The sequence below is a fragment of the Chenopodium album genome, chromosome 10 (assembly GCF_948465745.1).
Source record: "Chenopodium album chromosome 10, dcCheAlbu1.1, whole genome shotgun sequence".
Lineage (NCBI taxonomy): Eukaryota > Viridiplantae > Streptophyta > Magnoliopsida > Caryophyllales > Amaranthaceae > Chenopodium > Chenopodium album.
The window spans coordinates 14774835-14788950 of NC_137843.1; the positions used below are offsets into that span (position 1 = coordinate 14774835).

The 14116-nt window shown below is 37.8% G+C and overlaps 2 protein-coding genes across 3 annotated transcripts; both read right to left on the reverse strand.

Annotated features, from left to right (window-relative positions):
* Window positions 1–677: 677 nt before the first annotated feature.
* LOC145564911 (uncharacterized) lies at window positions 678–1544 on the reverse strand. The gene has a single exon (XM_081625070.1). The coding sequence runs from the start codon at window positions 1542–1544 to the stop codon at window positions 678–680; it is 867 nt and encodes a 288-aa protein (XP_081481196.1).
* A 707-nt stretch (window positions 1545–2251) lies between these two features.
* On the reverse strand, window positions 2252–5164 carry LOC145563652 (uncharacterized). 2 transcript variants are annotated; one of them, XM_081624085.1, is made up of 3 exons: window positions 4575–5164; window positions 4058–4366; window positions 2252–2584 (listed from the first exon to the last, which is right to left on the reverse strand). In XM_081624085.1, the coding sequence occupies exons 1-3, from the start codon at window positions 4822–4824 to the stop codon at window positions 2334–2336; spliced, it is 810 nt and encodes a 269-aa protein (XP_081480211.1). In that variant the 5' UTR covers window positions 4825–5164; the 3' UTR covers window positions 2252–2333. The 2 variants fall into 2 exon arrangements, with proteins under 2 accessions (XP_081480211.1, XP_081480212.1); XM_081624086.1 differs by having other exon boundaries at window positions 2252–2542; window positions 4575–5163.
* Window positions 5165–14116: the final 8952 nt, after the last annotated feature.

Consider the following 14116-nt stretch of genomic DNA (forward strand, 5'->3'; position numbering starts at 1 on the left):
TGGGAATTGTGAAATGATGAATGATGATGAATTTATAGGCTGTGGTTAATGTTGTTAGATGTTCCTGCAGTTCAGTCCCTTATTGTTGGAGTCCCTTTTCTGTTGTTCTCAATGACTATGCTAAGAGAGAACATTATTTTTGCCTACCTATGTGTGTCCCTACATGAGTCCCTTCATGAGTTTTGTGGTCCTAGCTGATGTATGAGTCCCTTAATGGAATGTAATTGTGTGTGACATCCAAATGATGAAGGGACTCATTTGACACAAGTAAATGGATAAGTTGGAATTGCTCCAATAACTTCAAGTGTAAGTTGTTGTTGAGGGAACCACTTATTCAATTAATGTGATATAGAATAACCTTCTGATGGATTGATATTTGTGTGTGTTTGTGTATCACAATGGCAACATAATGTAATAAGCACATGTACATAAAACAACCATACTTGATATCATTAACTTGTTCAAAAGGTTTAACATGTTCAAAATAAGCTAGCTAAGATTGCCTTACAATATATGGCCTAGAGTTTAACAAAATACACATAACCAATTAGTGTCAAACAATGGTAAAACCAAAAACTTGGAAAAGACAACCTACTATTTTACCATTTACTTCAATGCTCTTCATTGGTTATGTGTGGCAGTCTCACTGTCACTCTGTTTGTGTTTCTGAGATGTGGTCAGTCTGCATCAACTTGCATGTCTTCATCCTCTGCATTCCCTTCACCAGTTGAAATAAATAAAGTGTTGAGATAATCAACAGCTTGTTGAACCAAATTTGCTTCCACCTCTAGTTGTTCTGGCAGCAAGCCAAGTCTTTCCAGCCTCTTCTTTCCTTTATGTGGTGGGGTGAAATTATTCCCACCTAGATGCCTGAGGATTTCTTCCATGCAACATTGTAGTGTTATCCAACAGTACTTGTTCAACACTGGATTAAACAAGTTATAAGCCTCTTTCACCTTATCTATGAGTTCCCCCAAGTTCTTTGGAAATGATTGGTATTGTATGGACTGTATGACATTGAATAACCCCAATTCTAGCACATTCAAGTCAGGTGACTGTGCTGGCTGGTAGATGAACTGAATGTTGAACCCATCTAACTGACATGCAGAAATGAATTCCTCATCCTTGGGAATCTGATGAGGTCTGACATTATCCCACTGAATCCATATGTCCTTTGGCTTATGTGGTGACCATTTCTCTTTGATTGCTGGAATGACATTGTTGATAAGCATTGCCCTGATTGCCTCCTTATTTACATTTTCAGTTGCCTTAATTTCAACAGCCCCTGCTTCTCTATTCTTACTTTTTTTCTTTGCAATGTTCTCATAAATAAATGGAAAGATTCCATACTTTCCATCATGTAGCACATGTCCATGGCTGTCAAAAATAGGCTTGCCAATGATTGCCATGAACATTCCTTTAACCTTGAATCTTTTGGACTGTTGGCACCTATATGGGTTTGGTTCATTAGGCAGCAGGTAAAACCTTCTTGTTTCTGGGTTCAAGTAGAACCACTTTTCATCTATGTGTATGCCTTCTTGCATGTCTTCAAACTTTGGGTTACCATTCTGCTCAGCAGGAAGCAGATGACTTAAAACCCATTTCAGTCTTGCTATTTTGTGGTTGGATGTCAGAGCTGGGTGATTGGTACTTGTATGTAGAGGTGTCCACCGTGCGAGTCGTGCGAGCTGGGTTAGGGTTAGGTGGGTCGCGGGTTGGGGTTTCATGACACACGACACGACACACGTTAGGTAGGGTGGGCCGGGTCGTGGGTTGGGTCGGAGAAGTTGGACACACTAGGGTTAGGTTCGTGGGTTAGATGGGTCGTGGGTGGGTCGAGCTGGGTTCGTGGGTTAGACGGGTCGTGGGTGGGTCGAGGTGGGTTCGTGGGTTAGGGTGGGTCAAAGGGTGGGTCGAGGTGGGTTAGGGTGGGTCGAGGTGGGTTCATGGGTTAGGGTGGGTCAAAGGGTGGGTTTGGGTTGAGTTGGGTTAGTGTGTTAGGGTCGGGTGGGTTCGTGTGTTAGGGTCGGGTGGGTGAAACGGCTAAATGGGGTGTGTGATGTTTTAATTTTTACAAAATTAACAATTTGATGGCTTGCTCTTAATTAAGATGCCTACGTATCCTTATATCACAAAATAAGGAATCAAAGCCAACGTAGTTCTTATATTGTACTTATTTTGGAATTTGGGGGAGGAAGGGGGGCTTGGACCTATCTTTAGAAAATTAAAATTTAATTTTTCAATTAAATTCTAATTTTCGAAAAATAAGTTGCCTACGTATCCCGAAAGAATCAAAGCCCACGTAGTTCTTAGCGTACCTGATTAAGACTTTTCTAGCCACCCATGTTTGTTGCATCATCATCCCCGGAAGCTGCATCATCCGTTGACGACTCCAATATCATCACAGGATCATCTTCATCGTCTTCGTCTTGCTTTAAACCTTGAGTTCTTCTTTCAGCTTGATCCCAATCTTTCTTACAAACACAAATTTGAATGCTTTCCGGAGTTAAGCGAGATCTTTTTTCATCTAACACTCTTCTACCTGCACTAAAAGCAGACTCGGAAGCAACTGATGAAGCGGGAACTGCAAGTATATCTTTTGCAATTCTCGCTAATATAGGAAAACTTTTTTGATGTTCTTGCCACCATTTTATAATTTGAAAGCTGTTGTTGGTCTCATGTTGATATGACAAATAATCATTAATAGCAAGTGTTGAAGAAGATGATGATGAGAATGATGTAGATGCTTTGTGTTTTTTTTTCATAACTTTATCAAGAAAACCAAATCTAGAATCGGAAGTACTAGTATTAGTTGGTGTAGCTAAATCAAAACCATAAATAGATGCATAATGATCATAAAGGTCTCCCAAAACAGATTTGCATTTGTTAATATATTCACTAACATCATAATCGATTCCTAAACTTGTATAATAAAATTCTAAAAGATTTTCCAAACCTTCAGCTTTGACACCGGGGTCAAGAATAGCAGCAATTCCATAAATAATTGGAAATTCACTAAAATAAGTATGCCACTTACGTTTCATGCTATCAAGAACGGGACGAAGTTCATCAATCTTCATATGCTCTTCGATGGTGTGAACAACTTTAACACACTCAATTACTACTAAATGAATGTTAGGCTCGTATATATAAGAGAAAATATGAGTTGCACTATCAAAAGCATTTAAAACATCACGAACAAAAGAAGCATTAGTCCATTGACTTTCGGTTAATAACTCAGTAGGATCAACACGAGTCTCGTTGTAAAGTTGGGTCAAAATATCACGATACTTTATAGCATCATTCAACAAATTGAAAGTAGAATTCCAACGGGTAGGGGTATCAATAGACCATTGTCTTTTCTTAAGACCTCTTTCTTTACACATAGCTATGTACTTTCGTCTAACTGACTGAGTTATCCTAATCCATTTTATAACTGTTCTAATTGGGTTTAGCAATGGTTGCAACTCAGCGAGACCCTCTTGAACAGACAAATTCAAAATATGAGCACAACATCTAACATGCAAGAGACTACCACCCAACAACAAATGCAACTCGGAGTCATTTTTCAAATAGTCAATACACTTTGTGTTTGCAGTTGCATTATCAAGAGACAAAGAAAAAACTTTATTATTCAAGTGAAATTCTTTTAAACAATCCAAAATACGAACTTTGATGTTAAAACCGGTATGCCTTTCTTCCATAGCTTGAAAACATAGTATACGTTTTTGAATAAACCAATCATCATCCACCCAATGAGCAGTAATGCAAAGAAAAGGTTCGCCCATACTAGAAGTCCATGTATCACTTGTAAAACTAACACGACCATCAAAAGTACGAAATAATTCAATCAAACCACTCCTATATTTATAATAAGAAGTTTGTGTATAACGTCTTAGGGTGTTTCGGGGGACACGAGTAAATGCAGGTTGTAATGCAACTTTATTAAAATGCTCAACATTTGCATTTTCACCATAACTAAAAGGGTATTCATTAGCAATAACTAAAGTACTCATTTCATCAATCATTCTATCTTTATTATAATGGAAAGGTGTACCTCCGCCTGGTAGATGGCTCATGTATCCACCCAATTGTGTTTGGACGGGCAACTTACCCCCCGAAGGACGGGGGCCATTTTCGAACAAGTCGTGTTTATTTTGCAAATGCCGACTAAAGGTTCCGGTTCCATCTCCCGTTTTCCAACTATATGACTTGTCATTTGCACCTAGCGCCTTGCAAACTAGGCATGTATACGTGAACCTCTTTGGTTGACCGGGTTGCCATCCCGGGGGTGTGACGTCAACACCGTCAAAATGTTTCCACACCCAAGAAGTGTGTCCTCGACCTCTACTTTCACCGCCACCACCTTTCATAAATCAAATTATTGAAATTAATTTTTAAACGCTATTCATGAAAATAAGCTTTTAAATTTTAAATATTTTAATTATAATTATTTAAACGCATTTTTCATGGTAATTATAAATCATAGAAAATTGGAACTAAACGAACTTTATAATCATTAATAATAGTTTTTTTCAAATATTCATAACAATAAAAATTAAATTAGAAATTACCTTGAGATGAAGGTTGAGATGTTGGTTGTGATGGAGGTGGCATAGTTGAACTCGATGATTGGTGGGAGAAATGTTGTGGTGGAGACGTTTGAATATTTTGCCCATCTCCTAAACCATAATCTCCATATTCATTGACAAATTGGTTTAAATTTTCCGTATTAATTTCATACGAAAAATTTGCACCACCACTCCTTTGGCCACCACTTCGACCACCACTTTGACTCCTTCCCATTCCTCCTCTTGAGCCCATTTTTTTTTTTTATGATTACTAATTATAATATGGAGAAGAACTTTTTTTTTTTTTTTTTTTTTTTAGAATCTTAAGAATACTAATAATAATAGTAAGGAGATTTTTTTTTAACAAAAATAAAACTCTATATAACACTAAATAACACTTGAGAATTTGAGAACAATTAAGAATTTTTGAGTAAGAGAGAAAGAAAGCTTGAGTTGTGTGGAAATTTCAATGAAATGGAATTGGTATTTATAGGAAAAATTGAGGGGATGATCATACAATACAAAAAAACTAGCCGTTAACATTCTTCATCAAATTCAAAAAAAAAGTAGCCGTTAGTTTTGAAAATTATTTGGAATATGGCTGTTAGGCTAGGCGGGTTGTGCGGGTTGTGCGGGTTGGCGGGTTGGGCGGGTTGTGCGGGTTGTGCGGGTTGGCGGGTTGGGCGGGTTGGTGGGTTGTGCGGGTTGGCGGGTTGGGTGGGCTGGCGGGTTGTGCGGGTTGGTGGGTTGGGTGGGCCGTGCGTGATGGGTCGGGTTGGGTGGGTTCGTGGGTTGGGTGGGTCGAATCACGTGGGTCGAAATGGGTTGAACGAGTTGGGCCGAATCATGTGGGTCAAAATGGGCTGGGTCGAAATGGGCTGGCCTAGAATTTTTGGACCCATGACGCACCCACCTTTTCAAACGGGTTGTGCCGGGTTGTGCCGAGTCGGATCCGGGCTGGACCCATTTGACCCACCAGCCGTGCGGGTCAGGGTGGGCTGGGTCCAACCCGGCCCACTGGCCACCTCTACTTGTATGTGTTCTCAGCCTTCCTTTTTTCTTCAACTTGTGAATGGTAACATGTGAGATATTCAGAGCAGCTCCATAGCTTCTCTTAGTTGTCCTTTTGTACAAAGGGACTGACTGCAGAAATTCATCAGTGTACTCAGTGGGTCTTGGTCCAGTTTTGCCAAGCTTCTTGCTTCTGACATCTATCACATTCCCTTGAGCCATTTGTTTCTTAATTTATGTGAATAATCTTTGTGTTGTTGATCTGTGAACATTGAACTTTCTTGCTTGTTGTGATAAAAAGCCTCGTGGCAAATTCTCTCCATCTAACTTCAAAAGAATAGCATCAACAATCTCCCTTTTTTGCATAACAGTTAATTACTTTCTGCCTTTGGGTTGTTGTTGTGGTTCTTCATGAATCTGATTTTCATTAATCTCATAACTTTCTTCGCTTGTGCTTGATTGACTGTCTTCCATATTTGCTTCATCATTTAACAATGCATCTATGCTGAAAAAGTCCTCATCGAATAATTCTGCCATACTTATAAATGTTTGAGCTGTTGTTGTTACAGATTTGAGGATTGGTGATGAAGTGGGGGTTGCTGTTTTTTTTAAAGTGCTCAAGCTGAACCAGACTTAGCTTTGAAGAAGAAGGATGCTGCTACTAACCTTGCATTAATTACTAATTAAAGGGTAGCTTAGTGTTGACTTTTGTAATGAACACATGGTGTTATTTGCTTAGGTTTGAACTATTGGGTTGTATGAATATTTTGAACTTGAAAGACTGTCTGCAGGTTTATATACTCTCCCTTGAATGAGAAATTCAAGTGGAGGGAAAAATTTGGTGTGAAAAAGTGCAAACTTTTGAAAGTGGCTGAAATTTTAGGTGGGAAAAATGAAACCCACAAAATTTCAATTTCTCTCTCCTGTTTTTTATACTCCGGGTCCCCCTTTCCCTCCATTTTTATCAATTAATCACATGCCTTCTTTTCAATTATTCTCTTCTAAACACTCCTTAAAAGTTTTGCCTAGGAGTCCGCGCGTAGTGCCTTTTTTGCAAATAACTGTTAACGGAGGTAGTAGTAGCTATTTTCAATTTTAAAATATTTCTCCGATCCATTTAAAATTTATGATTAGTCCAAAATTAAACTTTGACTAATTCTAAGATTCCTAACGTATTACTCTGTACTTTATACTACGGAGTATAATTTTCAAAATACATGACATACATTAAACTCTACTCAAATATGTATTGAAATTATCATTATTATATGGAACGAAGAAAGTAATTAATTTAGGATAAGAAAATGGAGGAAATTCTTAAATTTTCGATAGGAGAAAAGAGGATAATATAAGCCACCTAGGTAGTCCTCAAAACACAACTGGATTTCGAATTGTCTGAGTGAATAAGGTGATACTGTTAGCTAAGGTTGACAAGCTAGGCCAAAATTTAGTTATTTCTCTCATTTGTTGGATTCCCCTCTAATTTTGCGTTATTGCAGGTATAAACAATAAATAAGAATTTGCGAGCAAAAAAATATTTAAAAACCCTCTTCCATAAACTATCAATTATCTTACAAGAATATGTTTTTTTAATTAAGGTGTTATGGTCTTAATTTTGCAAAATATTAAGTCTGATTTAATCTAATATTTCGTACTCCTTTATATAATCTACTAATTTGACTGTATTTGTAAGCTAATGTACAACAGGGAAAAAAAGAAAAAAAAAAAAAAAAAAAAGCACTGTCAACTGTCAAGTGAAAATGTGTGGGATTGAAATTCGGAACTTGAAGCTATTTGACTGTGTAATGTTGTTGGACTCTGGTAATTAATGGGTTATCATAACTTTAACGGAGCACATATTTCTTTGGTCCACCAAACTTGGTTTTCTACATTAGGCCATCAGCCCATCTTGGTGTCAATTTTTTTTCCCCCTTTATTATTATGATGTACTTCTTTCGTTGCTATTTAGTTGATGAGTTTAATTTAGACACATATATTAAGAAGAGGAGAGATAATGAAAGTGAATAATAAAGGAAGTGGAGTATACTAGTAAACGCAAGATATAAAACTTACCCAAAAAGGAAACGTGTCAACTAAAAACAAATTTCCTAAAAAGAATTACATATCAACTAAAAAAACGGAGGTATTATTATTATTATTATTATTATTATTATTATTATTATTATTATTATATCTCAAAAAACATACAAAGTTATACAATCTATAGAAAATTAGTGAGAAGCCGAGATACAATCTGGGCTCCTACTTCTCTAGCTATAGAAAAGCCGATCCTAATAAAGATATGAAATTTTTTCCATAGAGGTGGATGCACAATGCTCCGTGCATCCGTTTTCTTTTTAAAAAGGCGGAATGAACATTTAGTTGTTCAGTAAAGAACATTGTAGACACCCAAATGTGTCTCCCCAAAACCAAACCCAGTTATGAATACCTTTTGCGTCGAATGATTATCGAACAAGGTGAAAGTGTGAAAGGTTAAGTGTTGCGGTTGGTTTTTATTAAAATTCTTTCTGTTTTCGAAAAACAACTCTATTTTATGAAAACAGCTAATCCAGTTTAGTTTGGTTCACGACAAGGGTCCAATAATAATGTATTTGGATGGGGCTTGCAAAGATCTTTTCAACGATATATTATAAGCCCAATTCCGATGAATAATGAGGAAGTTGTGACCAAAATACTAAACTGGGCCCGGTTTGATCTTTACATGCGGCCCAATGATCTAGAGGAGGGCCTAATGATAATTATTATTTCTAAAGTTATTAGAATTAATTATAGTTTTCTAGAATTCTTTAGAAGGTTCTCTTTAATCTTAATAGAATTAGAATTAATAATTATATTTTGATAAGTTTTATTTGGAATAAAATATTATTTTACGGAAAATACGATTTCGGTTTTCGTACGGACTTTACAAATCAATTTTGATTCATATGTGGACTCCGTGTTTGAAAGCGCGTAAAAATCCATGCTGTCGCCTGGCGACAAGGTCGGTTTTGCAGCGACAGAGTGGAGTTTTATTCCTTATCAAATTCTACCTATTTCCGGACTGTTTTCTTATAAATAGGGTCTTGAACCTCCGTTTTCAATAATTTCAATCAATCATCAACAATTTCTACAATCATCTCTCTCTAAAGCTAGAAGCTTTCTCTCTCTCTATTCTTTTTCTAAACCTTCCCTCTAACAAAATTCCGCATTCACGAGATCTAGAAACACCTTGCCAAGTTCGAAGTTGCCTTCGCTCTAGACGTGAAAGGTTATAATTTCTGAGGGTTTGGTCCCAAATCTCTATTTCAATTATTTGATTTGATTGTTTGATTTTATATTTTCCTTGAACTTACTAACGCGTGTATTTTGTTATTAGAAAGAGGTACGAGGCATCAAAGTATGTAATCTTATTGCTCCATTCTTGTAGAAAGCATATTTAAATTTGTTTAATTCCTAGTATCATGTTAGGATGTTATTATTGCTTTCTAGTATCATGTTTAGGGTGTCTTTTACTCTTTTCTAATATCATGTTAGTACCATGTTAGGTTTAAAGTTTTGATTTTTATTGCTTAGTGACATGCTAGGATTTGTTATTAATCTTGTTAGTATCATGCCTACGATCTTGCTATTATATTTAAGCTTTATTATTAACATGATTATAATTGTTATGATTATTTCAATTATGATTATGATTATGATGATTATTGTTATGTTGCTTGGTATTTATTATTATTGTTATTGCTTGATCACGCCTTTTATGCATGTTTAAAGGGAATTTGTACTTGTAATCACGCTTAATAAGATAATTAATAATCTTGTTTAGGGCTAATTTGATTATAATTCAAGTGATCGCCAATAATAGTTTACTTGTGCATTAAGTTCAACCAACATATACTAAACAGGTTTAGGGTAAATCTATTGATTGCATGTTAGTCAGAAAGCGCATATGAATACGAGAAGACTAAAGTAGAGGCCTATTATTAGGGCAGGTTCAACCTCTTTTAGGTTGGATTTGTACCTTCATCCCCGAACCCTATTTGGTTCAAGACCTTTTGGAGTTGACGATCTCCTGGATCGTTAAGGGGTGTAATCTTCACCTTGTGAACGGTTTACAAGTTCCTAAAACTTGTTGGCGACTCTTTTGCTCTAGCTTCCTTCCCTTTGGACGCCACCATGCTTAAGTGTATGATCACAGTGGGGTTCAAGTTTGGGTTAATGGCTTGAAATATTCCCTACAAACATACGGGTGAAGACGATGATGATGCACGCATTGAACTCGCCCTTGTAGGTAATATCTGGATTAGCTGTAACATTAATGTTAATGTTTCATTGCAACCATTAAAGGAGTTTGGCAGCCTAAACATGGAGTGGATATCTCGAACATTGGCAAAAATCGTTTCTTATTCCAATTCTACCATTGGAGGGATAAACAACGTGTTCTTGATGAGCAGCCTTGGCACTTTGACCGTCACGCTTTAATCCTTGGAGAAACTACTGACTCTGTAAAGCCTTCGGATATCGAGATTTTCCATCTGCCCATGTGGATTAGAGTGTATAATCTTCCCCTTAAAGAGAGATTGAATCTTGCGAATGTTGAAAAAATTGGCAATAAGATTGGAGTGTTTGTTAAATTAGACGCGGCAACAAAGGTTGGGATTGATAAATCCATCAGAATTCGTGTTCTTGTGGATGTCCGCAAGCCTTTATTCAAGCAGGTTTGGCTGAAATTGAGAGGTGGTATTGAAGAAGCTTTTGAGGTAAAATATGAAAAACCTCCTCTTTTTTTTTTCTGTGGAATGATGGGACATGGGGTGAAAGATTGTGAGGAGCATAAAGAACATGATGAATCTATCCTACCGTATGGCTCGTGGTTAAAAGCTTCACCATGGAAGTATAATCTTGGAGCTAAGGATGAGTTAGAGGGGAAAGACAGTAGGTGTGCAAAAGCCCTCTTTGTCACAAAATTGAAACATATTGATGCTCAGAAAGCTGTTGTGTCAACTCGAGTGGTTGAGGTTCTTGACAAATTAGGAGAGGTTGATTTGAATGCTATAGAGGGTAATAAAAAAAACTAACGAGGGGTGAGCAGGGAGGGGAAGTTTTTGTGTTAAAAAATGTAGAGGAGGTGGGAGAGAAAAATAAGCAGGTGGAGGGAGCACAAATAAATAGTACTGATGTGACTACCTATAAGCGTCATGTGAGGGATGTTGACCTTAGCATGGAAGGAAGTGTGTACTTAGCAGGGGAGAAAAAAAAAATTAGTTGATGGCCAGGGTATTGAAAGCAGTAATATGATGACTGAGAATGTTGAAAGCAATAAGAGAAGAGCAACTACATTAGTGTGGCGGGCCCCACCCAAAGGGCTCTTGGTGATCAATGAGTTATATAATATCCTGGAACTGTAGGGGTTTAGGGGGTAACCCTGCAGTTAATGCTTTGAAAAGGATCATTTTCCTTGAATGCCCCCAAATGGTTTTTATTTTGAAAACTCGTCTAAAAGCTTTTGAGTTTGAAAAAATAAAATAAAAAACAAAATTTGATTGTGCTCTAGTTGTAAAATGTGAGGGAGAAAAGGGGGTTTGGCGTTGATGTGGAAGAGTTCTCTGGATGTGTTGGTGAAGTCTTACTCTCATAACCATATTGATGTGGAAGTGAATTCAATCAGTATGGCAGATGAAGGTTCTCTGGTATTTACAGGTACCCTGAAGAAGAAAATAAATTGAAAACCGGGCTGCTTTTGAAAAGCTTATGGGATCCTCGCGAAGGGCTATGGATTTGTGGTGGTGATCTTAATCTCATGATGCAATCAATCGAGAAGCTTGGGGGCCGGGATTTTTGTGTTGAGGAAGCTGACATTCTAAGGGAGGCTACCACCCACTGTAATCTTGAGGACCTTGGATATATTGGGCATGACTACACTTGGTCGAATAATAGAGGGGGAGCGGAGAATATCCAAGAACGTCTTGACCGTTTTCTTGCAAATAAGGCATGGAGAGAGGCTTTCCCGGGCTCTTTTGTTTCGCTCCTATCGAAGAGAAAATTGACCGTCTTCCAATACTCTATGCATAAAGGAGGCATTGAATACTCCGAAAAAAAAGAAGAAGAAAAAAACTTTATCGGTTTGAAGAAATGTGGCTCCGTGATGAGAATTGAGTTGACATTGTTTCGGATGCGTGGGAAAGAGGTGGTGATCTCTGTTCAAAAATTGCTTTTACCTCGACAAGGTTGAGTGCGTGGAGTAGAGAAAAATTTGGGGATTTCATCAAAGAATTACAGGTGTGTAGGGGACAAATGGAGAAGCTTATGGAAGAAACTCACACTAAAGAAGTCATAGCCCAAATGAAAGCCATCGATGATAGAATAGACGAACTTGAGAGAAGGGAGGAGATGTACTGGAAGCAAAGGAGCAGGCAAGATTGATTGCAACATGGAGATAAAAACATCACTTTCTTTCATACAAAGACCAAGCACGAGCTGAAAGGAATAATATAAAAAATATTAAAGATGAGGCAGGGAACGAAATTACAGATGAAGAGCAAATTACAGAAGTTTTTGTGAACTATTTTAGCAACCTTTTTGCCGGGAATAGTAACATTGAGCTTGAACCTGTCCTTGAGAAGGTGGAGAAAATTGTCTCTGATCGACATTATAGCAGCTTGGCAACCCCTTTTACTGCTGAGGAAATGCGAACCGCTCTCTTTCAAATGCATCTGACGAAGGCTCCTGACCCCGATGGTATGTCTGCAATTTTCTTTCAAAAATTTTGGGATATTGTAGGCTCTGATGTTGTGGAAAAAGTGTTGCATATTTTGAATAATGATGGTGATATAGGTTCTATTAATCAGACTCATATTGTATTAATTCCGAAAAAAAAAAGATTGTGAGTCTCCTGTTGATTATTGGCCTATTAGTTTGTGTAATGTGTTGTACAAGATTGTCACCAAAGTACTAGCTAATCGTCTTAAGTTAGTACTACCTTTCATTATTCATAAGTCGCAAAGTGGTTTTGTTCCTAGGAGATTGATCACAGACAATGTTTTGGTTGCGTATGAGTGTTTTCATTATCTCAGGAAGAAGAAAAAAGGGAAGAAGGGTTTTCTCGGCTTCAAACTTGATATGAGCAAAGCTTATGACAGGGTAGAATGGGCTTTTCTTGAAAAAATGATGATAAAATTGGGTCTGCTGGATTCTTTTGTTTCGTTGATTATGAGATGTGTGAGCTCTGCTGACTTTGATGTACTAGTCAATGGGCAACCGTCGACAAGTTTTAAGCCGATTAAAGGAATAAGGCAAGGTGACCCTCTTTCACCTTTCCTTTTTATTATGTGTGCAGAGGACCTCTCGACACTTCTCAGAGATGCGGAAAAGAGAAATGTTATTCATGGGGTGGAAATAGGAAGACATGTTAATCCTATTTCTCACCTATTTTTTGCAGACGACAGTCTCCTGTTTGTCAAAGCGACAGAGGAAGAGGTTGATAGTGTGTTGGGGATTCTTTCCACTTATGAGGTGGCTTCTGGTCAGAAACTGAAAATGGAAAAATCAGAAGTGTCCTTTAGCCGAAACATTGAGCAAGAACGGAAGAACATGCTTCAGATGAAGTTATCTTTTAAGGTTGTCGAAGGACATGAAAAATATCTGGGGTTACCGACTTACATTGGTAGCTCTAAGAAACAGGTGTTCCATAACATTCAGGATCGTATCTGGAAGAAACTAAAAGGGTGGAAAGGTAACTTTCTGTCACAAGCTGGTCAAGAAGTGTTGCTTAAGTCCATTTCTCAGGCAATTCCTACATATACAATGCAATGTTTCTCAATTCCGATGAGTATTCTTGCTGGGATTGAAAAATTGCGTCGTCAGTTTTTTTTGGGGTCAGAAAGGGGAAGAAAAGAAGCTATGCTGGATTGCTTGGAACAAGCTATATTTGCCTAAGAAGTAGGGGGTCTCGGCTTTCGTAACATGAGAAATTTTAATAGAGGTCTCCTTGGTAAGCAAGCGAGGCGCATCATGACAAATGAGGATTCTCTTGTGGCTCGTGTCCTTAAGGGGAAATATTTTCCCAACTCTTCTTTATTGGAGGCAAAAGTGTACTCGAATTCAAGTTACACTTGGAGGTCGATAATGGGAGTTAGAGATGTTCTTTGGAAGGGGGCTAGGAATGCAGTGGGAAATGGTTCTACAGTGCATATATGGAATGACCCATGGGTTCCTACTCTTCCGAATTTTATGGTGTCTTCAAGCCCGGGGGATAGTGATGGGGTGCCTATGTTTGTTCGTGATCTATGGGTTAATAATGTGTGGGATCCCACAGCCCTTAGTATGAATTTCTCCTCTATGGAGGTGAATGAGATTTGCAATATTCATGTACCCCTATATGACAGAAATGACGCTTGGGTGTGGCATCATTCAAAGGATGGCTGCTATTCGGTAAAAAGCGCTTATAACCTGTTGACAATTGAGGAAAAAAATGCTACTGCCACTTCCTCAATTGTTGGCTGCAAATTTGAGTGGCATGTTGTGTGGAGCGCTGACAT

Coding starts and splice junctions, on each gene's coding strand:
- LOC145563652 (XM_081624085.1), bottom strand. CDS start 4,824: ATGGGCTCAAGAGGAGGAATGGGAAGGAGTCAAAGTGGTGGTCGAAGT. Junction 4,367..4,574: donor ATCTCAACCTTCATCTCAAG/GTAATTTCTAAT, acceptor GATTTATGAAAG/GTGGTGGCGGTGAAAGTAGA. Junction 2,585..4,057: donor GAGCCATCTACCAGGCGGAG/GTACACCTTTCC, acceptor ATATACTTGCAG/TTCCCGCTTCATCAGTTGCT.
- LOC145564911 (XM_081625070.1), bottom strand. CDS start 1,544: ATGCAAGAAGGCATACACATAGATGAAAAGTGGTTCTACTTGAACCCA.